Source organism: Macaca fascicularis, chromosome 1 (genome assembly GCF_037993035.2).
Source record: "Macaca fascicularis isolate 582-1 chromosome 1, T2T-MFA8v1.1".
Lineage (NCBI taxonomy): Eukaryota > Metazoa > Chordata > Mammalia > Primates > Cercopithecidae > Macaca > Macaca fascicularis.
In genome coordinates, this window is record NC_088375.1 from 86,098,084 (window position 1) to 86,123,524 (window position 25,441).

Consider the following 25,441-nt stretch of genomic DNA (forward strand, 5'->3'; position numbering starts at 1 on the left):
AATTGCTCTGGCACCATTTGTTAAAAGGGCTGCCCTTCTCCACTGCATTGGAGCTGCACCTTTACAGAAAGGAATCAGTCTTGCATATTTGAGGGGGCTTTTTCTGGGCTCTATTCTGTCCCATTGATGTGTGTGTCTGTCCCTCAGTGGATGCCACACTGCCCTGTTTCTGTGGCCGTGTGTGGTAGAAAGACTCACCAGCAGGTACAGCAATTCCTCCCACTTCCTTCTTTTCTTTCAAGATGATTTTAGCTGCTGGGGGTGGTGGTGGCTCACACCTGTAACCCCAGCATTTTGGGAGGCTGAGGCGGGTAGATTGCTTGAGCCCAGGAGTTCGAGAGCAGCCTGGCCAACATAGTGGGACCCTGTCTCTACAAAAAGAATACAACAAAAACAATAAAAATTCACCTGGCATGGTGGCAAACACCTGTAGTCCCAGCTTCTTAGGAGGCTGAGGTGGGAGAATCGCTTGAGCCTGGGAGGTCAAGGCTGCAGTGAGCCAAGATTGCGCCACTGCACTCCAGCCTGGGTGACAGAGTGAGACCCTGCCTCAGGAAAAACAAACAAACAAAAAACCTAGAAACAAAAAAATAATAGTTTTAGCAACTGTTGTGCCTGTGCCTTTCCATATAAGTTCTAGAAGTAGCTTGTCTATGTCCATGAAAACCCTTGCTGGAATTGTGATAGGAATTGAATTAAGTGTGTAGATCCTTTTGGGGAGCACTGGCTTATTCTGTGAAGTGGGCGATAGTCATGGCCCCTCGTGGCTCCCATGTGGCCCCGGTGGAATCCCAAGATTCATGACACAGTCTTCCTTTTCTTTTAGGCTCCGATTCTTGAAGTGCTACCAGATAGGCAGCATCCCTATGGGGTCCTTGCCAACAAAGCCCCTCTGTGACCATATTTTGGTCTTTAGGTAAGAAAAGACTGGGGCTGTGTGACCGTGGCTGAACTGAAGTGCCACAGGGCTTCGACAACTCTCAGGACGTCCTCTGGATCCCTGTGGCCTGTGTCCTGGCCACGTGCCCCAGAGTTGGTCCTCATGCCTCATGGCCCTGCTATTATTTCTGCATTGGGAGAGCCAACCTGTGGGGCCCAGGCAGTGTGGGCAAGATCACCCAGCATTCAGATCAGGGACAATAACAGGTGTGGCCATGGTCCAGCAGAGGACCAACAATTACAGCTGGGAGAATTAATTTAATGTGAACCCTGACCTTCCTCCCCTGACCCTTCTGAGAAATCTCAGAGCAGTGTCTTCTGAACCAGCGGCTTCTCTGGTTCATTTTGCTGTGATACAACAAGATGGCTTCCCGGGCATGAGTCCCGGACGTGAGTCCCAGGCATTTGGCTGCATTTCTGAGGCTGTGGTCACCAGGGAGCAGCCACGTTCTCCCGACGAGTCCCTGCAAGTCAGAGCCCAGCTTTGTGGTCTCAGCTCACTTGGGGTCACTTGAGGTGGCCTCTGGGTGGGGACACCCCAGTGCCCTTGAGAACGGAGCCATCTGTGTCCAATGGTGACCATGGGGTGGCATTGAACAGAGGCGTGTCTCATGTGCCTGGCTGGAATGCAGGAAGAAGAGTTCTCAGAATTGATGAAATATGAGAAATGAATTTAAAAATTTTTTATTTTAAAAAATTATGGTGAAATACACACAAAAGTACCCTTTTAAACCATGTTTAAATGTCTCATTCAGTGGTATTCAGTACATTCACGTGGTTGTGCAGCCACCACCCATCTCTAGACCCCCTTTGTCTTCCCAGCCTGAAACTGTTCCCATCAAATGCCAACTCCCCATACCCTCCTCAGCCCCTGGAACCACCATTCTCTCTTCTGCACCTGTGACTGTGACGACTCCAGAGGCCTCTTATGAGTGGAATCACATGGGATTTGTCCTTTTGTGTCTGCTGCATTTCATTCAGCATGTTGTTGTTATAGCCTGTGTCAGCATCCCCTTCCTTTTCAAGGCTGAATACTATTCCATCATGTGGATGGCCTGGATTGTGTGTATCCATTCATCTGTGGGTAAACACGTGGGTTGTTTCCACCTTTGGTTACTGTGAGTAGTGGTGCTGTAAACATGAGTGTGTAAATATCTCTTCAAGACCCTGCTTTCCATTCTTCTGGGCAAAGCTGGGCATGTTGGCTCACACATGTAATCCCAATGCTTTGGGAGGCTGAGATGGGCAGACCACTTGAGGCCAGGAGTTTGAGACCAGCCCAGGCAACATAGTAAGACCCCCATCACTACAAAAATAAAATGAAATTCCTCTGGGTATCTATCCAGAAGTGGAATGGCTGGATTATGTGGGAGTTTTGTGTGTCATTTTTTGGGGAACCTCCATCCTGTTTTTCATGATAGCTGCAGCATTTTACATTCCCAGCAACAGTGTACAAACATTCCCGTTTCTCCACATCCTTGCCAACACTTGTTATTTTCTGCTTTTGGATGGTGGACATCCTAATGGATATGAGGTAATTTCTATTTTATTTTATTTTATTTTATTTATTTTATGTTTTTTTATTTTTTATTTTATTTTATTTATTTATTTTTTTAATTTTATTTTTATTTTTTATTACTGTTTTGAGCCTGGGTCTCACACTATCGCCCAGGCTTGAGTGCAACCTCTGCCTCCCAGGTTCCTGCCTCAGCCTCCCGACTATCTGGGATTACAGGCGTGCACCACCATGCCTGGCTAATTTTTGTATTTTAGTAGAGATGGGGTTTCACCATGTGTCCAGGCTAGTCTCAAACTTCTGAGCTCAAGCTCACCTGCCTCAGCCTCCCAAAGTGTTGGTATTACAGGCGTGAGCCACTGTGCCCGGCCTGGTACAAGGTAATTTCTCATTGTGGTTTGATTTGCATTTCTCTAGTTATTATGTTGAGCACCTTCTCATGTACTTTTTGGTTGGTTGTGTGTTTTCTGTGGAGAAGTGTTTATTTGAGTCATTTGCCCGTTTTGAGATGAGATTGTGTGTCATTTTGTTTATCCATTCATCTGATGCCTGGGCTGCTTCCACCTCATGTCCGTTGTGAGAAGTGCTGCTCACATCACCCCGGGTGGACAGACAGTTCATTCTGTTTTCAAGCAGTCACTGACAGTGTTGCAACTGGCCCTCCTCACAGCGTCGCAATGTACTTGAGGCCAAACCCAACCAGCCCAGGAAGGACCCCCGGGTGGGGGCCCATAGGGTACTGGGTCTGCAGTCTTCCACTGTGGGGCAGGGCAGGGGTACTGTTCAGAAACTGTCCTTAGCGGAGGAAAATGACGCTTTTTTCCCTGCAGTCTCCAATAAGCGTTCTGCTGCAGAGAATGGAGGGCTGGCTGAGCCTGGGTGGGCTGTCCCACTGCGAGGGGATTCCAAGAGGTGAGGGTTTGCATTCCTCCTGCGGGCACACAGCCTGCGGGCACACACCCTGTGGGCACATGGCCTATGGGCACATGGCCTGCGGCCCGGGCGCCAGGTGGACGGGTCAGCAGAGGCGTTTCTTGGATTTAATGTCCCGACTGGGAATGGGTTGAGCCCCCTCTGTGTATTGGCCACACCTGTTCCTTTCCTGTCACAGGCCTTTCCAAGTCCCTTGTCCTTCTCGCTGATTTTGTAGGCATTATCTGTGTATCCTTGTCAATTCTATGTATTGCCTGTATTTTCGGTCAGTGTGAGGCTTGTCTTTCACTTTCTTTAATGGTGTCTTTTGGGACAGGAGTTTTTAATTCCAATGCAGTGAACTTTTATTTATTTTTCTAAAGGTTTGTGCTTTTTGTGCCTTGCTTAAAAATTCCTTCCCCGCCCTGACCTCATGATACTAACTTCTAAGACTTCTGTAGTTATACCTTTCTATTAATGAATGAATGAATGAGAGGGTATCGCTCTGTCACCCAGGTTGGAGTGCAGTGGCGCGATTATGGCTCACTGCAGCCTTAAATTCCTGGGCTCAACCAATTCTCCCACCTCAGCCACCCAAGTAGCTGGGACCACAGGCATTGCACCACCATGCCTGGCTAATTTTTGTAGTTTTTGTAGAGACGGGGGTTCGCCATGTTGTCTAGGTTGGTCTTGAACTCCTGGGCACAAGCAATCTGCCTGCCTTAGCCTCCCAGAGAGCTGGGATTCTAGGTGTGAGCCACGGCGCCTGGCCTGGACCTTTCTTCTGTAGATTTTTAATCTACTTGGGGTTGGTGTGGCTGTATGGTGTGAGGTGGTTTTCTGGTTGACATAACTAGCTGCCCTAACACCATTTACTGAAAGTTCATCTTTCCCCACTGATCCAGGGTGCACTTTGTTCAGATTCCATGCGTTCACCTGTGTGAGTTTGTTTCTGGACTTCTCATTCTGCTCCACCCTGTCTGTCTACTTTTGTGCTGATAACCATGATGTCTTAATTACTGTACCATGAGGATCGTTCTTAGTAACTGGCATAATGCTGTCACAAGCTAAGGTCTTCTTCAAATAACATCTTGACTTATCTGTGTGAATTTTAGAGTCAGATTTTTTACAGTCTGTTTACACACATACTCATGCACACACACAATAGCATTTTGATCAGCATTGCATTAAATGTGTAGGTCAAGTTGGGGAGAACTGACATCTTTGTGTTACTGAGTTTTCAAGTCCAAAAGCAGTGCATATCTCTCTGCTTATTTATGCCTACTTTAATTCTGCAAAGTTTGTATAATTTTTCTGAAGTCCTTATATATCTTTTGTTAAATGTATTTATTTAAAATAATTTTAATATGTGGCAAAAGGCATCCTTGCGAAATTGCATTTATCTAATTTTTTGTTACTGATGTTTAGAAATAAATTTGCTAAACTTTAAATGTTCGGGCTTTTACTTTAGACAATCATCTGATCTTAAATTAATGACAGTTTTGTTTGTTTCTGGTAATCTGTAAATGTTGAGTTTTTTTCCCATTCCTTTCTCTGATGAATCAGGTTAAATAGGGGTGCTGGTGCCTCACTCGGCTCTTGATCTTAAAGGAAAGTTCATCATTGTTTTACCACTTGGTCTGGTGGTTGTTGACATTTCTTGGTAGGTCTTCCTTTTGAGGTTGAGAAAGTTATTATAACTGGAAATCCTAGTTTGCTAAGAATTTTTTTTTTAAATCACAAATGGTTGTTGAAGTTTATCAGTTTTGGGGAGTATGAATTGAAATGATGATTATGTTTTTTGAGGAACTTGTCCATATCACCTGTTTTCAAATTTATTTTTACAAATTTGATACAGTTTGGATCTGTGTTCCCACTAAATCTTACATTGAAATGTAGTCTCCAGTGTTGGAGGCGGGGCCTGGTAGGAGGTGTTTGGATCATGAGGGCAAATCTCTTTAACACCTAGCTTTGATCCTCTGAACTGGAGTCCTGCATCCTTGAGACAACCCCACACTCATGATGGAGTGAGAATGACAAAGGCAAACAATACCTCAACATCACCATGGAAACCACTGGGACCTCAGGAGTCATAAGAGGTCCCCAGGGACCCACAGGCTGCTGGGATCACACTTTGAGAACCACAGCTCTGCTGTTCTGATCAGCTCCTTTTACTTGGGCTCTGTTTAAGATTTCGTTTTAAAGTAGGATTCAGGAGCCAGGCTGAAAAGTTCAGGATGAAGGGGGATGCCTAAATCCTAGGCCTGCTGCTCAGTACGTGTTTGAGGCTGCACCTGTCCTCAACTCAGCTGGGACCTGTTATTTTTTAACTGCAAATGGGATGTGTATTTGTTGAATAAAACTTAACAGTACAGAAGCACACAGAGTAAAAAGCCTGTCCATTTTTCTATATTCTTGAAGGTCACCATGGTCAGCAGTCTGTGCTCACTTCCAAATGCCTCTGTGCGTGCAGACACAGATGTTTCTACTCACACACTTATATCCACACACACCACCTTCAAGTGGCCCTTTTCCCATCTTAGCTGGGGTTGTACCCTCGATGTTCTGCAGCTTGCCTTTCCATGCTGGGTACAGTTGTCATGATGGTGAATTTTATGTGTCAGCTTCACTGGGCCACGGGGTGCCCAAACATTTGGTCATACATCATTTCGGATGTATCTGTGAGGATGTTTCTGGAAGAAATTAGCATTTGAGTCAGTGACTGAGTAAAGCAGATTGGATAGAACAGAAAGGCTGAGTAAGATGAATAGAACAGAAAGGCTGAGTAAGATGGAACTCCTCCTGCCCGAATATTTTGAGCTGGGGCATTGATTGGTCTTTTCCTGCCTTTGGACACAAACTGAGACATTGGCTCTTCATGGGTCTTGAGCCTGCTGACTTTCGGGCTAGAATGGTACCGTGGGCTGCCTGGGTCTTCAGCCTGCTGACTGCAGATCTTAGGACTTCTCAGCCTCCATAGTCATGTGAGCCAGTTCCTTATAATCACTCAGTCTATCAGTCTGTCATCTATCTATCAGTATCTATCAATCATCCATCTCCATCCATGTATCCAATCTATCTAGATCCATTTATCAATCTTCTGTACCTACCTGTCAATCATCTATTTATCATATCTATCCATCCATCCATCTCATGTATCATGTATCTTACTGGTTCATACAGAACCAGTGAGAGACACTTATATCCATCTCCTGTTGTTTCTGTTTCTCTGGAGAATCCGGACTAATACAGGTGTCATCCCCAATCAGTGCATGAGGGTCCACTGCATTTTTTTCTGTGATTGCCCCCACCTTTGACAGACCTGTCCTGTGATTCATTTGATTCTTCCCTTGGTGATTGAGTTTGTTGCCAGTTTTTTTTTTTTTGCCAGCATCAGCTGTCTTGAATATTCTGTTTTTAAAAACCTTATTTTGTAGAGACAGAGTCTCCCTGTGTTGCCCAGGGTCGTCTGGAACTCCTGGCCTTAAGCAGTCCTCCTGCCTCAGACTCCCAAAGTGCTGGGATTACAGGCATGAGCCACTGTGCCTGGCCTTGAATATTCTTGTATCTGTATCATAGTGCATGGGTAAGAATTTCTGTAAGTCACCTGTGTAGCAGACATTTTTTTCAACATTTGTTTTTGATATCTTTTGTTGGATAGTCATTTTACATTTTAATGTAATTAAATTTATTTTTTTTCCTTATTTGGGATGTGTGCTCTTTTGGTGAGTCTTGAAGAAATACTTTCTTGAAAATGTTCTCAATTGTATTCTAAAAGTGTTTGTTTTACTTTTTTTTTTCAGTAGAGTTTTAAAATTTATCTCAGCTTAATTTTAAAAAATTCCATCCCCTACTCCCCCCGCAGACCCTGGCCACCATCAGTCTACTTTCTGTTTTTACGGATTTACATATTCTGGATATTTCATATAAATGGAGCCATACATATAGCTTTTTGTGCCTGGCTTCTTTCACTGAGCATCATATTTTCAAGGTTCATCCATTTTGTAGCATGGATCAATAGTTCATTCCCATCTGTGGCTGACTAATATTCCATTGCATGAAAACCCGTATCTTGTTTATCCATTTGTCTGTTGATAGACATTTGGGTTGTTTTCATCTTTTGACTATTTTAAACCATGCTGCTGTGGACAAGCAAGCATGTATAAATTTTTGTGTGGACATATGTTTCAATTCTCTTGGGTATTTATCAAGCAGTAGAAATGATGGATTATATGGCAACTCTATGTTTAATCAGCTTGAGTTTTGTGTATGGCATTGTATTTATTTCCTAGGTCTGTTGTAACAAATTGAATGGCTTAAAACAATAGACTTTATTCTTCCATAGAGGTCCCAAATCAAGGTGTGGGAAGGGTCATTGTTCCTCCAGAGGTTCCACTGGACGATCCTTCCTTGCCTCTTCCAACTCTCAGTGGCTCCAGGTGCCCCTGGGCTTGTAGGCTTGTAGCCACATCCCTCCAGTCTCTGCCTCTGTCTTCACATGGCCACTCTCTTCCTGTGTGTCTCTACATCATCTCATCTCTGTGTATGTCTGTCTCTGTGACTAAATTTCTCCTTCTCGTGAGGACACCAGTGATTGGATTAGGGCCCACCCTGAGGACAGCATCTTAACTTGATTGCATCTGCATAGCCCCCTGTCCCATCCACAGGTTCTGGAAATGAGGAGTTCAACATACCTTTTTGGGAGGACACCAGTCAACCCATGATAAGTGTGAAGTAGTACTCCAGTTTTATTTCTTTTAAGAAGAAATAAACAGCTTCCTGTGTAGGTTCTTAGCACATTCGAGAGTCAATGCTTAGAGAGTAGAGACTGTTTCTTGCTGGGACCGTTTTCTCTGCACATTTTCCTTAATGGCCCTGTTCTCTTGACTCTTCTAGATGGGCTAGCCCTGGCGCTGGCTGTTGAAGAGCTAGCAGTAGCCACATGGAAGCCCTGGACAGCTTAGTGGTGTGCCCTACAAATGACTCTGTCCAGGGCATCCCCCAGCACAGCAGTGGGACAAGAAAACAATGACGGGATGTTGCATGAACTGACCCTCAGAACCTGATATCCAGGAGAATGAACATGAATTGGGATCTTGAAGTTCTTCAGAAAGATTAGAGTGAGCAGTGGCCCTGAGTCACTCTGTAGCAGTCATGGCAGTGAGAAGAGCCACTTTCTAACCATAATGGAATTGCAAGATTGCCAAATTAAGTCACCCAGTTAATTGTGGCCCTTAATTTTACTCTAGGAATCTGTGCTGTCCTAATCTTAGCATTTCCAGGGAGACATGGCAGCTGTTGGGGGCAGGAGGAATCACCGTGTTCCATGTGACCACTGGTTTCTACAGGCTCTAATTTTAAATTATGACAGGGAGAGAGAAGGCTGAGAACCATGCTGCTGACACTGAGACAAGGGTTCCCAGAGATTCATTTTCCTTGGACATGGCAAAAAGACTTTGCACAGCCTTTTCAAAGATTTGGCAAATACTGTGGGCCAATTTTTATATGCATTTTTTGGCATTTATTTCAGTGGATGCAGAATAAATTATTAAAATTCCTGCACTTACTTTACATTAAAAAAAATTCTTATACAGGCTTTGCTTCATGAAACCCTTTATCAAGTTGTTTGGTTATTTTTTGATTTTCACCCGAGTTGATAATTGCAACTGAATTCATCTTGAACATTGAGAAAACAGTAAGGACCCATGAGATAATTTTTAGAAGTCAACCAACAGTATCCCAGTCCTCGCTAGCAGGTGGTTTAAAGCATCTTTCAGAATTTGAAATCAGTTTTGATGATGGTCACTAACATGAATCATGTTAACATAATTTTAAGCTTGTTGCACTTAATGTTCTGATTGAGCGTTTTTAAAGATTCTGTTTTAATTGCTGTTTTGGTGAGAAGAAATGATTCAGGAGGTCTGTGCTTTGTTACCTGTACCCACGTGGTGCTCAAGGTTGAGTGAGGGAAAGATGAGCAGTTAAATGCACAAAAGTGGGAATTCCAGATCATCAGAGTCATTTAATTTTGTTTTGGACAAGAAACGTTTACATGCTGAATCAGTCTGCCTTTTTTTTTTTTTTTTAAATCCCATTGTCTCATGGTATCCATTGTTTCCCATGAGAAATCAGCTGTTAATCTCAGTGGGCTGCCCTTGTATGTGAGGACCTGGTTTTCTCATGTGTATGTTGGTGTGCCTAATGGTGTCCCATATTTCTTTAAGGCTCTGTTCATTTTCTTCATTCCATTTTTTAGATTGCAGAATCTCTATCAATCTATCCTTAAGTTCTGACTCTTTTTTTTCCCTGCCAGTTAAAAACCTACCATTGAACTCCTCTATTGAGTGTTTTATTTCATACATTGTACTTTTCAACTTCAGAATTTCCATTTGGTTGTTTTTATAATTTCTGTTTCTTTATTCTGTATTTGATGAGACATCATCATTGTACCTCCCTTTGCTTCTTTAAGTGTGGTTTCCCTAAGTTCTTCAACCATATTTATAATAGCTGCTTTGAAATCTTTGCAAAGTCCAACATCTGGATCCTCTCACAGTTTATGTTGTCTGTTCTCCCTTTCCCTCCATTATAGGTCATACTTTCCTGTTCTTTACATGCCTTGTAATTTTCATTTTTTGTTGAAAACTGGATATTTTAGGCAATATATTGTATCAACTCTGGATTCTGATTCAATTCCTCCCTCTCTTGGATTTCTTTTTCAATTGTTTGCTTATGTATTTGTTTAGTGACTTGGCTATTTACCCTGCAGTGTGACACTCCTCAGAAGGTGTGATCTTTAGCATGCACAAAGTCACCCTGGGATGACAGTGATTTTAGGATCTCTCTCTCTCTCTCTCTCTCTCATTAGACTGGGTCTCACTCTGCTGGCCAGGCTGGAGTACAGTGGTGTGATCATGGCTCAGTGTAGCCCCCACCTCCCAGGCTCAAATGATCCTCCTACCTCAACCTCCTAGGTAGCTGGGATTACAGGTGTGAGCTACCATGCCCAACTGGTCCTTAAAAAAAATTTTTTTTATAGAGATGGGGTCTCTTGATGTTGCCCAGGCTGGTCTTGAACTCCTGGCTTCAAGCAGTCTTCCCAGCTCAGCCTCCAAACTGTTGGAATTACAGGCATGAGCCACTCTTCCCAGCCAGGAGAGCTCTCTTTGACTGTCTCTTTCCCTAGTCCCTCTGTTAAACTGTCTTATTTAATGCCACCCACAGCTGTTAATATTGGCTGATTAATCTACTGTTTTGAGTAATGCCCTGGGAACATAAATTCCTCCATTGTCTTTTGGTCAGGGGGTCATTTTTGTTTTGTTTTTCTTTTTAATTTATTTGTATTGATACATAACTGGGTATTTATCCAAAGGAAAGGAAGTTAGTATATCAAAGGGCTTCCTGCACCCCCATATTTATTGCAGCAGTATTCATAATAGCCAAGATGTGGAACCAACCTAAGTGTTTACCAGTGCCTGAATGGATAAAGAAAATGTGGCATATATACACAACGGAATGTAATTTAGCCATCAAAAAGAATGAAATCATGTCATTTGCAGTAACACGGATGAAACTGGAGGTTATTATGTTGAGCAAATAAACCAGGCACGGGGGTCATTTTGACCTGGTCTTTGAGGTTTGTTCTGACCCAGGACATTCTTCTTAGCTGTGTCCTGTTGAAGTTCCTCTGGTGAACTAGCTGGCCTGAGATTGAGCTTGTTGGTCTTAGGTAAGAGGAACAGTTGTTTTCAAGAGCACCCTTAGGGTTGAACTTCTTTTCCCATGTGCTGTTTCAAATAGTCAGTTCCTATGGGGAGTGCTTTAGAACTTTCTGTTCTTATGAACTTCTTTTCCCCTTTGGCAAATCTTGGAGTCAGTTTTCTGGGCAGTGGCAGCCTGTGGTCTTCGTGGTTTGCATCAAAGACCAGATATACATGTCCTTTAATTCCACAGACCCTGAACTGTTCCAGTAACCCAGATGTGGAGTATCTGACTGGGAGCTCTGTGACTGGGAGCTCTGGTATGCAGAGTCGGTTTCCAGTAAGATTCTGCAACTATTTTTCTAAAGACACACACGTACCTGTTTGAGCGGGAGCCAGGCATGGCTGACTTCCCCACAAAAGGGATAGGGCTGGATGTCACTAAAGGCCGGGCCCTCTGCTCATGAGGCTCTCACACCATCTTAGGAGTGAAGCTGACAGGCCTCTCAGACTTGGCCTTCTCTGGCACAGGTAGGATTTAAAAATGAGGCACAGACTCTTCCTATGCATGTGTGACATGCTAGAGATATGGCCTTTAAGACCACATTCAGGGCCGGGTGTGGTGGCTCACGCCTGTAATCCCAGCACTTTGGGAGGCTGAGGCAGGCGGATCATGAGGTCAGGAGTTTGAGACCACCCTGGCCAATATGGTGAAACCCCGTCTCTACTAAAAATACAAAAATTAGCCATGTGTGGTAGCACACACCTGTAGTCCCAGATACTTGGGAGGCTGAGGCAGAAGAATCACTTGAACCTGGGAGGTGAAGGTTGCAGTGATCCTAGATTTCACCACTGCACTCCAGCCTGGGTGACAAAGCGAGACTCCGTCTCAAAAACAAAACAAAACAAAACAAAACACATTCAGAAACCTTCAGGGAGATTAAAAGAGGCATAAATACTTCAAAGCCAGGGTAATTACCGACCCTGTCTGCTGAGGCAACATACAGTGGCATTGTGAAGAAATGCACTCCTGCAGCAGAAAGCCACTTCCTTACAGAGTCCCGTCCTAGGGGATGGGTTTCCCAGCACTCCCGCACTTGGGTCTCTCCCCAGATCTGCTCTTTTCATTCATGATGCAAACTCTGCAGGGTTCTGACCACAGGCTCGCCTTTGCAAAGACAACATGATTTTCCTTCTAAAGCTCAGCCAGAGCTACCCCCGTGCTTCAGAGGAACGGGTCCCAGCCTTGTGATCGGTGGGCATGGAGTTCTGGCATGCTGAACCCTTGCCGTTTTGTGATTGGTTGTCTCAGTGGCTAGCTCTTCACTTTTCCCCCATTATTCTTATTGTGTTAAAATACAGAGAACACAACATTTACCATTTTGACCATTTTAAGTGTCCAGTTCAGTGGCATTAAGTGCATTTATGTGGTTGTGCAACCATCACCATCACCCATCTCCAGAGCTTCTTCATGTTCCAAAGCTGACAATCTGTCCCCATGACGCACCAATCCCCATACCCCCACCCAAGCCCTGGAACCCCCATTTTACCCTCTGTCTCCGTGGGCATGAATCCTCTGGGGACCTCACAGGAGTGCAATCAGTCTTTGTCTTTCTGTGCCTGGCTTATTCACTCAGCATAATGTCCTCAAGAACTATCTCTATTGTAGATGTTACAAATGTCCTGCTTTTAAAAGCTGAATTAAAAATAAACTGAAGGCCCAGTGCAGTGGCTCCCACCTGTAATCCCAGCACTTTGGGAGGCTGAGGCGGGTGGATGACCTGAGGTCGGGAGTTCGAGACCAGCCTGACCAACATGGTGAAACCCTATCTCTACTAAAAATACAAAATTAGCTGGGTGTGGTGGCGCATGCCTATAATCCCAACTACTTGGGAGGCTGAGGCAGGAGAATCGCTTGAACCCGGGAGGCAGAGGTTGCAGTGAGCTGAGATCGCACCATTGCACTTCAGCCTGGGCAACAAGATAGATAGATAGATAGATAGATAGATAGATAGATAGATAGATAGATAGATAAAATAAACTGAATAGCCGTCCTTTGTGTGTATCCACCACCTTTTGTTCATCCACTCATCTGTTGATGTACACTTGGGTTGCTTCCAGCTCTTGGCTGTTGGGAATAGTGCTGCAATAAATATGGGTGGGCCGGCTGCGGTGGCTCACATCTGTTACCTCAGCACTTTGGGAGGTGGCAGCAGGAGGATCACTTGAGCCCAGGAGGTCAAGACTAGCCTGGGCAACATAGTGAGACCCCATCTCTATTAAAAAAAAAAAAATATATATATATATATATTTTTTGAGACAGAGTCTTGCTCTGTCGCCCAGGCTGGGGTACAGTGGCTGGATCTCAGCTCACTGCAAGCTCCGCTTCCCGGGTTTAGACCATTCTCCTGCCTCAGCCTCCCGAGTAGCTGGGACTACAGGCGCCCGCCACCTCGCCCGGCTAGTTTTTTGTATTTTTTAGTAGAGACGGGGTTTCACCGTGTTAGCCAGGATGGTCTCGATCTCCTGACCTCGTGATCCGCCCGTCTCGGCCTCCCAAAGTGCTGGGATTACAGGCTTGAGCCACCGCGCCCGGCCTAAAAAATATTTTTAAATTAAAAATAAAGTGGGTGTACAAATATCTTTTTGAGACCCTGCTTTCAATTCTTTTGGGTGCATACTGATAGATAGAATTGCTGGGTCACATAGGGATTCTATGTTTAGTTTTTTAGGAACCATCATACTGTTTTACACAGCGGCTGTGCACCAGCTCTTTATTTTAATAAACCTTCTACAATGTAAAAGTGAAATAAATGATCGTATTTAGTAATTGTCATTTTTCTCTCTATAATTTACCTTATCTAAAAAGGTAGCATTTTCCATTTTATTTCCCATTCTTGGTGTGACTGCCTAATTTTGTAATAGATGATTTAAAAATTATATTTTGTCACCATAGAATGAATATATATATATTTAGCAGCACAAACAGAAAAACCAAGAGCTTCTATCCCTTGGTCTTGAAATAGAAACAAAATGGACAAACCTATTTCAAATTAGGAGAACAAGATAATTGAAATAAGAGATCTTTTCCTCCATAATAGCATTTTCCTAACATGTGATCTAAAGAGGAAGGTGCTGAGGTAGGCCCAGGAGAAAAATCCCAGAAAGACAAAGGCCCTGTTATTTTTATGGTGTAATTTAATACACATGAATAACTTTGTAAATTAGGTGTTTTTCAAAACAGCAATAACTTTCCTTTGTTTTATGCTACCTAAGTGTGTGGTGTCTATCCAATATGTTACTAGGGTACATGTTCACTGTAGCTATTCATGATAGCCAAGATATGGAATCAACTTGAATGTCCAAGAAAACATGGTATATATACACAATGGAGTATTATTCCACCATCAAAAGAACGAGATCCTGTCATTAGCAGCAACGTGGATGGAACTGGAGGCCATTATGTTAAGTGAAATCAGCCAGGCACAGAAAGGCAAATATCGCATGTTGTCATTCCTTTGTGGGAGCTAATTTGCACTGTGTAGACATATATCAAAACATCACATTGTACACTTTAAATATGTACAATTTTTATTTGTTATGGATCAATAAAGCTGGGATTGGGGATGCAATGGTATAAAAACTAACTCTCCTTTCTACTTGTGCAAGTGCAAGATTCTCATATGGGCAGTTGTATCCAGACTTTTTTTGTGTCCTTCTCAATGTTTAGCCTCTTACAGTAAAAAAAAAAAAAAAAAAAAAATCTAAACTCAAGACTATGTTTGGGTTTCACCAGTTCTCACTCATGTTGATTTCATGGAGGTGGAGAGTTGAATGATGGTTACCAGAGACTGGGGAGGGAAGCGGGAAGGGAGATGAAGAGAGGCTGGTTAATGGGTAGAGACACACAGTCAGAGAAAATGAATCAGTTCTAGTGTTAAGTAGCATGGTAGGGTGACTGTAGGTAACAATAATTCATCATATATAGTTGGCCCTTGAACAACATGGGTTTGAACCACTGGGTCCACTTATACGCAGATTTTCTGGAACCAAATGGGAAGGGAACCAACAGTGTTCTCTGGATGTCAAACCTGTGTGTATAGGGAGGGCCAGCTTGTCCTATATTTGGGTTCCACAGGGCCAACAGTAGGACTTGAGTATGCACAGATTTTGGTATATGCGGGGGTCCAGGAACCAGCTTCTCGTGTATGCTTCAAAATAGCTAAAAGAGAAGATTTGGAGTGTGAAGAAATGATCAGTGTTTGAGGGAATGGTGTCATAAACCCTAACTTGATCATTACACATTGTGTGCAGGCGTCAGGACATCATGTGTGCCCTGTAAATATGTACAATTATATATCAATAACAAGTCAGTAAAATTAAAGCAATAACTTACTGGGGTAACAGTCAGATTTACTTGCTCCAAACAGATTTTACTTTACTCCTGATATGTTACTAGAGAAAGTTTACTTTGAAGTAGTGTATTTGTAAGCAACCCAGCTGCAATGAAAGGAGGTATTTCCATTAAAATGTACAGAAGTCTTTAATTATAATTCATTTCTGGCCAGGCACAGTAACTCATGCCTGTAATACCATCACTTTGGGAGGCCAAGGTGGGAATGATTGCTTGAGTCCGGGAGTTCAAGACCAGCCTGGGAAACAGGGAGACCCTGTCTCTTAAAAAAAAAAAAAAAAAATAGGCTGGGCGCGGTAGCTCAAGCCTGTAATCCCAGCACTTTGGGAGGCCGAGACGGGCGGATCACGAGGTCAGGAGATCGGGACTATCCTGGCTAACACGGTGAAACCCCGTCTCTACTAAAAAAAATACAAAAAACTAGCCGGGCGAGGTGGTGGGCGCCTGTAGTCCCAGCTACTCGGGAGGCTGAGGCAGGAGAATGGCGTGAACCTGGGAGGCAGAGCTTTCAGTGAGCTGAGATCCGGCCACTGCACTCCAGCCTGGGTGATAGAGCGAGACTCCATCTCAAAAAAAAAAAAAAAAGATTAAAAAATTAACCAGGCATGGTGGCTGACACCTGTGGTTCTAGCTACTCAGGAGGCTGAGGAAAGAGGATCACGAGCCTGTGCAGTTAAAACTGCAGTGAGCTGTGATCACGCCACTTCACTCCAGCCTGGGTGATAAAGAAGACTCTGTCTCAAAAAAAAAAAAAAAAAAAAGCCACATCACATTGTACACTTTAAACATAAACAATTTTTGCTTGTCAATTATAACTCAATAAAGCTGGGGCAGGTAGGGGACATGGCAGTACAATAAAAACCCCTCACCTATCTGCTTGCACAAATGCAAGCAGATTTCCATCTGGGCAGCTTTTTTCAAACTTGGCATTTGCATCCTCACAAGATTATTTAACCCCTTATGCTTAAAAAAACCCCAAAAAACCGAAACTACAGACTTCATCAGTCTTTGCACTAATGTCTTCTTGTTGAGGAAGGATCTCCTTCAGGGTGGGACAATGCGCTTAGCAGTCACATCTCTGTGACCATAAAGGCTGCTTCTCATTTATAACAGGAGAAATGTTGCCAGCACAGCCGCTGTGTAGGCTTAAGCAAATTGTTTTCACCCTGTGAGCCTCAGGCCCCTCTTCTATAACATGAAAAAACACCCTTGTTTGGGAATATCTAATAAGATGCTGACATGAAAAGGCCTTATGAACACAAAAATGTGGCACACCTGTGTGTGCTCTCGGTGCTGCTGGGAGTGTGCATTTGCTGAATGTGTGTCATCTACAAGCTGGTTAAGGATGGAAAATGCCTTCCCTCCTAACATTCAGAAGGGAATGAAAACCCTCTTTCCTCCTAGAATACAGAGGAGGAAAGAACTTCATCTTTACACCCAAGCCAAGACACCAGAGATTCTTGACATGTTCAGATATGACTTGGGGATCATAAAATGTTCAGGAAACCCTGTGGGACTGACGTAGAGGTTTTTTTGCCTATAATTCGTGGGCACCCGGGGCCCAGCCACCCCATCACCTAGGCCTCAGGCGCAGGTCTGAGGCCTCCAGGCCCACCATCCCTCAGGCCTTGGGAGGTGGCTATGAGAACACCCCCTTCAGTTAAACTGCACCCAGGATGCCAGCCCACCCAGCTGTGAAAGCCCCTGGGAGGAGGGCTCATCACGGGACATCTCTGTGGAAGCTGGCAACTCAAGGGACACGTGACATTTGCTTTCCTCAGGAAATTGTGTCTGCTCCTTCTCTACCTGTACCCCTTTGAACAGACAGCAGCTCCATGAAAGTTCTCTTTGCAGTGGATTCCAGCCAGGAATAGGCAAGGTCCATGGCCAGCCATTGCGTCCCGTGGCCTTCCATGGTATGAAGGACACCCTGGGCACAGTGCCTCCAGAAGCTCTGTTGTGCAAATATTCCACTGTCTTCAACAAAAACATTGCAGGGAAATAAGGAATAACAGGGGTCCTGTGAAGGAGGCAGAAAATCCAGCCTGATGGCTAGCAGTGGTGTTTGGAGATGCAGCGGAGCAGGCAGCAGTGAAGAGTGTCAGGAGGGCAGGTCGCTCCTGGAGGCTGTGGGGGCATCGCTTCTCCCAGGTCCAGGAGGACCTGCAGGGGGCTGGCACGCACAGCCATCTTCTCTGCACCCTCCACTGCCCTGTCCAGGAGGGAGTGGGGCATGTATTGGAGCATACATGATGCACACACACTTCTGCATGGCTGAGGCAGCTCAGGGCCAAGCTCCTGGTGGGAGAGTGGGCTCTCCTTCCAGCCTTTCTTTTCTTCCTGGTGCTGTGGTCTGAATGTGTGTCCTGAAGATTCACACGTTGAAATGCTCACCCCCAAGGTGACAGGATTAGAACATGAGCTTTTGGAGGTGATCAGTCATGAGATAAGGCTGCATAATGGCATGACCATTACTCCAGAGACCCTTGCCCTCTTTCCGATTGAGGACACATGAGAGATGTTGGCCATTGCCTGGAAGAGCCTGGGGTACCCTGTGAGGACATAGAGGCCTGGCACTGGATCAGGGATGGGGCGAAGCCTGGAGGCACAGAGCAGATTCTGAGCACCCCCGTCTTCCCCACCCTCCCTCCTGCCACAGCCTGAGCTGTCCTCCTAGGCCCAGCTCCAGGCCCTGGCCGGCCGGCCCCTTCTTTGGCTCCCTGGTGCTGGCAGCTGGGACTCTGTTGGCAGCACACCTCAGGATAGGTGCCCCCAGGTGCAGGGTGCAGGCTCCCTCCTCCCTCCATGGAGGCCCCTGTGGGTAGAGCCTCGGCTCCTCCTCTGGACCTGGGCCCACCCTGGCACAGGGCTCCCACTGGGTGACCCTCTCTGGCTGCTCCTCCCCTGGTGGGGCCTGCCTAGTGCCCGGTCCACACTTCTTCCTGGCCAGGGCCGTGGGGACGGGGTCAGCCCTCTTGGGTATGAAGCGGGGTGCCATCAGCATCTCTCTCCAGGGCTGGTCCCTCCCCCGGGGCAGGCTGAGTTCTCACAGGACACCCCGCTGCTCCCACGTAAGGATGACTCTGAGACCCAGCTGAGGCCTCCAGGAGGGCCCCTGGTGGGCAGCGGCTTGCCACAGGCCTGGGCCTGGCCAAGCAGGGTGCACCAGGCTCCTGCCCCCATCCCTCAACTGCCGGCCCTCAGGTGGGTGCTGGGTCCTTCTAGGGGGTGGTTCTGCGTCCCCTCTGGGGGCAGTACTGGGGCTGCCTCAAGATCCATCCTGGACTCCCCTTGGGATGGTCCCTTGTCTCCCTCAGAGCCTTCCTGGGTCCCCCAGGCTCCTTCCTGGCCCACACTCCAGGATGCTGGTTTGAGGTGAGGGGAGCAGGCCAGCTACAGCCCCTGGCCAGCATCACTGCTGAGGACACAGGGTCCCCCCATCCCTGGCTGTGGTCCCCAGCCTGCATCACTGCTAAGGACAAGGGTACCCCTGTCCCTGGCTGTGGCCCCCGGCCTGCATCACTGCTGATGACACAGGCAACCCTGGCCTCCATCCCTGCTGAGGACACAGGGTCCCCCCGTCCCTGGCTGTGGCTTCTGTCCCACATCACCGCTGAGGACACAGGTGTTCCCCGTCCCTGGCCGTGGCCCCCGGCCTCCATCGCTGCTGAGGACACGGGTGTGTTCCCCGTCCCTGGCTGTTGCCCCCCGGCTGGCATCACTGCTGAGGACACGGGGTCCCGCATCCCTGGCTGTGACCCCTGGCCTCCATCATTGCTGAGGACACAGGCGTTTGTCCCCCCTCCCTGGCTGTGGCCCCGAGCATCTGCCCTTTGCCTCCCACAGGGCCGAGGGTGAAACTGAATCCGGGATGGTGACACCCGGGTTATTTTGGAGCTGGGCTGGGCCAGCCTGGCCCGCACAGGGGGTGGGGTGGGGGCGGGCCCAGCCTTCTCCAACTGACAGTGTCTGCCTGTCCTTTTGTCCCCGTCCAGTTTGAGGAGCGGCTGGAGTGTGGGCTGCTGGTAGGTAGCCTGCTGGTCCTGGGCCCTCGGAGGGAGGTGAGACCCGGCAGCCCCTGCCTCCCAGCCAGCACCCCCGGCCTGTGTGCTGCCCAGAGCCCCCACAGGGAAAGGTGAGGAGACAGAGCCGGGCAGGGTGGGGGCAGTTCTGTGCCCTGGAGGGTGGCTCCACTAAAGATCACGTCTGGGGAGTGGGGAAGCCTTTGGGGTCTGGCCACAGTGCGGCTCCCTGTGGCCGGGCTGGGGTTCCAGCCTCTGCTCCCTCTCAGCCCCAGAGCTGCTCCCTCTCAGCCCCAGGCCCTTCACATAGGGATGGAGCCACTAAGCTGGCCTGGGGCTGTGGGGTAGCTGGGGCAGTGCCCTACACCCACCGTTCCCTCTACCCCAGAGTTGACCCTCGCTCAGAGAGCGGCCTGGGGGTCCGGCTGGCCCTGCCCCCAGCACTGCTGAGATAGATGCCCGCTGACAGCTGGGGCTATTTTGGGCCTGTTGGCTCAGCAGAGGGGACAGCCAGAGGGGCGCTGACACCTGACTCCAGGAAAGAATTTCCCTGGAGCGCTTGAAGCCTCCAGTGGGGTCTAAGGTGAGGCACAGCCCTGGGACACTGCCCTTGGAACTTCATGCTGGAAGGGCGCAGGAGCACAGGCTGCCCAGGTTGCCTGTTTGTGTGGGGGTGGGGAGGGCCGGTGAGGTGGCGCCCTGGGAGCTGCCTCCCACTCTGGACTCTTCCTGATGATGGTCCCGGGGCCCCTGGAGGACCAGAGTGGCAAAGTTCTGCAACAGTCAGGGTGGAGGGGCTGCTGAGGGGTGGGCGGCTGTGGACAGGGCCTGTCACCCGGGACATGGTTGGGGGGGTCCCACGGGGTTGGAGTGACGCCTCTGAAGGGTTGAGGAGCCCAAGTGTGGTCCATGGTGGGTAAAAGGCTTTCTTGGGAGGCTGAGGTCTGCCCCCCCGGGGAAGCTCGTGGGGTGCCCAGACCCAAAACGTGGCAGAGAAAGAAGACAGCCTCTGCAGATGTCTCAGTGCCTGATGGATTTCCTGGGAGCCCCAGGGGTGACCGTGATGGCCCCCTTCCTGCTCGGCCTGTTTCCTCATCTGTGATACGGGTTGTCAGGGAGGAAGATGGCTCCTGAATCCTCAAGTGTCCTTGCTTGGTGAGCCCTTCTCTGGCCCCAGGCCTGCTGACTGGCGGGGACGCCTCCTGACGGGGCTGCCACGAGCCCCCCAGACCCTGCAGTCGGCCTCCTGGGTCTGCACCAGGTGACAGAATGCAGGCCCCAGGGCCATGGTGCCATCCCTGGCAGCTGATGAGGACCTCAGTGTCTACCCGCTCTTCCCAGGCCAAGGTCAGCCTGTGCCCCTCTGTCCCTTTAGCATGGGCAGTAACGGGAGCTCCCTGACCTGTCCCAGTCCTCTAGGCCCAGAGAAGTTACCCACACATGCTGCCTCATCTGTTGTTCCACTGTGACCCTGGCAGCGCCAGCTGGGGCTCTGGGTGTGGCAGAGGTTGGGGGAGAGAACACCCCGTTCTGTTTTTGGGGAACCCACAGACATGTGGGTTCCCCATATGATTTTTTTTTTTTTTTAAGAGACTGGGCCTTGCTCTTTTGCCTAGGCTGGAGTGCAGTGGCATAATCATAGCTCACTGCAGCTTTGACCTCCTGGGCTCAAGCCATCCTCCTGCCTCAGCCTCTTGAGTAGCTGAGACAGCAGGCACCTGCCACCACATTGAGTTAACTTTTTTTAAAATTGTTTTTGTAGAGATAGGGTCTCACATTTTGCCCAGGCTGGCCTGGAACTCCTGGGCTCAAGGGATCCTCCCACCTCTGCTTCCCACAGTGCTGGGATTACATGTGCTTGCCACCACAACCTGGCCTGACTGTATGACTTTGGAGAGTGCTGGGGACAGCCCAGAGCTCGTGGGCCCTGGAGAGTTGATGTCAAAGTAGCCCTTTGAGTCCTGGGAGGAGCCCATAGAAGCAAATTCCCGGAAAGGGTGAAACTCGGACCCCAGTCCCTGCTGTGGGCGGGCCCCTGCCCAGGTCCTCCCCAGCCCCAGAGCCCTGCTGTGGGTGGGGAGGCTAGGCTGCAGCAGAGGTGCTGACTGCACAGTGAGTCAGCAGACTGGTACCCACTGCCCGCAGTCCAGCCCTGCTCCAGCCTCAGCCTGACCAAGGGGATTAAGGGGGATTAACTACCTGAATCGCAGGACCAGGAGGAGGGCCCAGGAGAGTCACCCTGGCTCAGCCCACAGTGGGCAGCCCAGGCCCAGAAGCTGGTGGCTCTGGCCTGAGGGAGAGTGCAGGCAAGGTGCCCTGGCAGGGGCCTCTCCACCATGAGGTGGTTGTGTCTGCCAGAGCTGGAGGGAGTCAAGGCACCCCGGGCCAGCCCAGTGTCAGCGGGGCCCACTCACACCTGCTGTTCCTACAGAAGAGCTGCACAGGCAGGCAGGGCAGTGTCACCCCACACCATCTATATGGGGGGATCTGTACTGGGGTGGCTGGCCTCTGGGCTTGGCCTGGGGTGGTGAAAGGACAGCGTCACCCGGGGCCTTTGGTACTGAGGTGCCCCGGAGGACCCAGGTGTCCACCCTCAACCCTGCAGCATGTCCAGCTGGCCAGTGTGGCTGAGAACTGTGGGGTGACCAAGTTGGGCCCAGCTGACCCAGCCCAGCTGGTCTCAGCCTGGAGGTCTCCAGCTCTTCCAGGGGGATATTACTGGCCTTGCCAGCTCCAGACTCGGGTCCCCCAGCTATGCTCCCCAGCCAGATATCTGACTGTGCTGCCCTTGCATCCCAATCCGACCCTGGGACTCAGTGGAGGGGCCTGGGAACAAGCAGCTAAGTGGTTTCCAGTCCTTCTGGCTCATGGATGAGCATGCCCCTGGGGAGGAGGGAGGTGTGTGACCCTGCAGAAGAGGTGAGGCCCCTCTGCAGCAAGGGCAGCTGCAGGCGGGACTGGCCACTCAGTGCAACCTGGAGGGGCTGCTGAAGGAGAGCTGCCCTAGGGGTCGGGGGTGGGGGGGGGGGGCGGGTGGGATGGGAAGGGGGTGAAGAAGAGGAGGGAGTAAGGGTGTTGCCCAGGGCAGAGGATGCAGCTCACCTAGAAGAGGCTCAGAGGGGAGCCTGCCAGGGTGGAGAACCGGTGACTTTGTTGTGTGATAGGCAGAGGAGATGGGCATGAGACCAGTGCCCATGGTGGGCCTCCTGCACCCAGGGCTGCCGGGGCCCAGCGAGCCTCCCCTTCTTGGTGTGGGAGACACACAGGCCAGCTGAAGTTTTAGGCCCCAGAGGCAGCAGTGTATGGGGCAGGAGAAAGGACACCCCCCGCACCAGGCAGGTCTGCGTGCCTCAGGAAGGTGCTGCAAAGCTTGTAGGCTGTGAGGAACTGAAAATAGCGGGCACTTCGAGGGAGGGGGCCCTGCCTGGTTGCTGGGGGGTGTAGGTTTGGGACATGTGCTCCAGTAACTGTAGCTGGGGCAGTGGGTCTCTGTAGGTACGGAGAGGGAAGGAGATGTTCTCAGACGCTAGAAGAGCCGTTTGCAGGTGAGGGTACCAAACCCCAAATGCCCAGAAAGGGGCAAGTCGGCACTCCTGGGCCAGATGTGAACCGGTGATGCTTCCTCAGGGCGCGAGGCGGGGGTGGGGGGTGGAAATAGGATGTATGGAGGTGTTGAACTGGGTTCCCCAGGCAGCACGGTGGGGTGCACCCGGGCGTCATTCCAATCCCCACTAAGAGCATCCCCACCTCCTCGCAGGTCCCCGCTGCCACCCTCATGGATCAGTCACAGTTCAGCGGGGCGCCCCGCTTCCTCACCCGGCCCAAGGCCTTCGTGGTGTCGGTGGGCAAGGACGCCACCCTCAGCTGCCAGATCGTGGGGAATCCCACGCCACAGGTGAGCTGGGAGAAGGACCAGCAGCCGGTGGCGGCGGGCGCGCGCTTTCGTCTGGCCCAGGACGGCGACCTCTACCGCCTCACTATCCTGGACCTGGCGCTGGGCGACAGTGGGCAATACGTGTGTCGCGCGCGCAATGCCATAGGCGAGGCCTTCGCCGCTGTGGGCCTGCAGGTGGACGCGGAGGCCGCCTGCGCCGAGCAGGCGCCGCACTTCCTGCTGCGGCCCACGTCCATCCACGTGCGCGAGGGCTCAGAGGCCACCTTCCGCTGCCGCGTGGGTGGCTCCCCGAAGCCGGCAGTGAGCTGGTCCAAGGACGGACGGCGCCTGGGTGAGCCCGACGGCCCCCGCGTGCGCGTGGAGGAGCTCGGTGAGGCGAGTGCGCTGCGCATTCGGGCGGCGCGGCCGCGCGACGGCGGCACTTATGAGGTCCGCGCCGAGAACCCGCTGGGCGCCGCCAGCGCCGCCGCTGCGCTCGTGGTGGACTCAGACGCCGCGGACACTGCCAGCCCTCCCGGGACCTCCACTGCCGCGCTCTTGGCGCACCTGCAGCGGCGGCGCGAGGCCATGCGCGCCGAGGGCGCCCCGGCCTCACCGCCCAGCACCGGCACGCGCACCTGCACTGTGACCGAAGGCAAGCACGCGCGCCTCAGCTGCTACGTGACCGGCGAGCCCAAGCCCGAGACGGTGTGGAAGAAGGACGGCCAGCTGGTGACCGAGGGCCGGCGCCACGTGGTGTACGAGGACGCGCAGGAGAACTTCGTGCTCAAGATCCTCTTCTGCAAGCAGTCGGACCGCGGCCTCTACACCTGCACGGCGTCCAACCTCGTGGGCCAGACCTACAGCTCCGTGCTGGTCGTAGTGCGCGGTGAGCTTCTGGGTGCGGGGCGCGCGGGCCCAGGTTCCTCCCCAACCCCTGCACCTGAGTCCTTTCGCCCTTGCGGGTGTAGTTTCCCATCCGCGTCTGTCCAGTCGTGGAATCCAGGGTTGCAGGTGTCCGTTCCTGGTGCGCAAAATGCGGGCGACCCCCCATGAGCTGCCTTAATGACCCGCAACCCGCTTTCCCAACCCAGTCCCCTGCCCGCCCCGCCCCCTCCGCGTGCCACCCCACCCCACCCCGCCATTGGCCCACAGACGGGGGGGGGGAGAGGCGTGAGGGGGGCGGGGCCGCAGGGGATCCCACCTCCTCAGCCCTGCCCTCTCCCTCGCGCTGCTCCCTCCCCAACCTCCACCACTCCGCCTTCTGCTCTTCTACTCCCCGCCCCGCAACTTCCCGACTCTCCCCTGCGCCCTTCCCAACCCGTAGCCCCTCTAGCTCCTCTCCCCACCCCACTCCTCTACCCTGCACCCTCCCCTTTCCAGCCACCCAGCCCCTCTGCTCCTGTTCCCTACTCCTTCCCACACCCTCACCTCTGCATCCTTCAGTCTCCTTTCCCACCCACAATCCCCCAATTTTCCCCCTCCCACCCCGCCTTCGTCCTGCACTCTCCGGCCCCGCCCCTCTCACCAGTCTCCTCTCCTGGCAGAACCCGCGGTTCCCTTCAAAAAGCGGCTGCAAGATCTGGAGGTGCGGGAGAAGGAGTCGGCCACGTTCCTGTGCGAGGTGCCCCAGCCGTCCACTGAGGCCACGTGGTTCAAGGAGGAGACGCGGTTGTGCGCGAGCGCCAAGTACGGTATCGAGGAGGAGGGCACCGAGCGCCGCCTAACCGTGCGCAATGTCTCGGCCGACGACGACGCGGTGTACATCTGCGAAACGCAGGAGGGCAGCCGCACGGTGGCGGAGCTCTCAGTCCAAGGCAGGCGGGGCGGGGCACGGGGGCAGCTTCGGGGAGGTAGCGGGGGCAAGGAAGCACCGAGGAGGGAGGCGGGAGGAGCCAGGCCGGACGGGCTGGGTGGGCACGGGGACGGGCAGGGTGCGGACGGGCTGGGCTTGCGAGGTACGAGTTGGGACCGGGGCAGGCAGGGGCGGGACTGGGGCGGGAAGGGCAGGTAAGGTGGGGGCGGAGGAGCAAGCTGGGGCGGGGCACAGGGTGGGGATTAGGGGGA

The 25,441-nt window shown here is 50.5% G+C and overlaps 2 protein-coding genes across 2 annotated transcripts in view; both read left to right on the forward strand.

Moving 5' to 3' along the window:
- Positions 1-9,196, forward strand: part of IBA57 (iron-sulfur cluster assembly factor IBA57) — a 31,690-nt gene extending 22,494 nt beyond the window's left edge. Inside the window, exon 3 of the mRNA XM_074038351.1 lies at positions 8,264-9,196. Coding sequence (XP_073894452.1) covers positions 8,264-8,331 — 68 coding nt within the window. The 3' untranslated portion in view covers positions 8,332-9,196. The remainder of the gene's footprint in view (positions 1-8,263) is intronic.
- A 10,275-nt stretch (positions 9,197-19,471) lies between these two features.
- Positions 19,472-25,388, forward strand: LOC135970324 (obscurin-like). Its single transcript, XM_065542990.1, has 3 exons — positions 19,472-19,503; positions 23,258-24,263; positions 24,922-25,388. Exons 2-3 carry the CDS (start codon positions 23,276-23,278, stop codon positions 25,386-25,388), a joined length of 1,455 nt encoding a protein of 484 aa, XP_065399062.1. The 5' UTR covers positions 19,472-19,503; positions 23,258-23,275.
- The last annotated feature ends 53 nt before the right edge of the window (positions 25,389-25,441 follow it).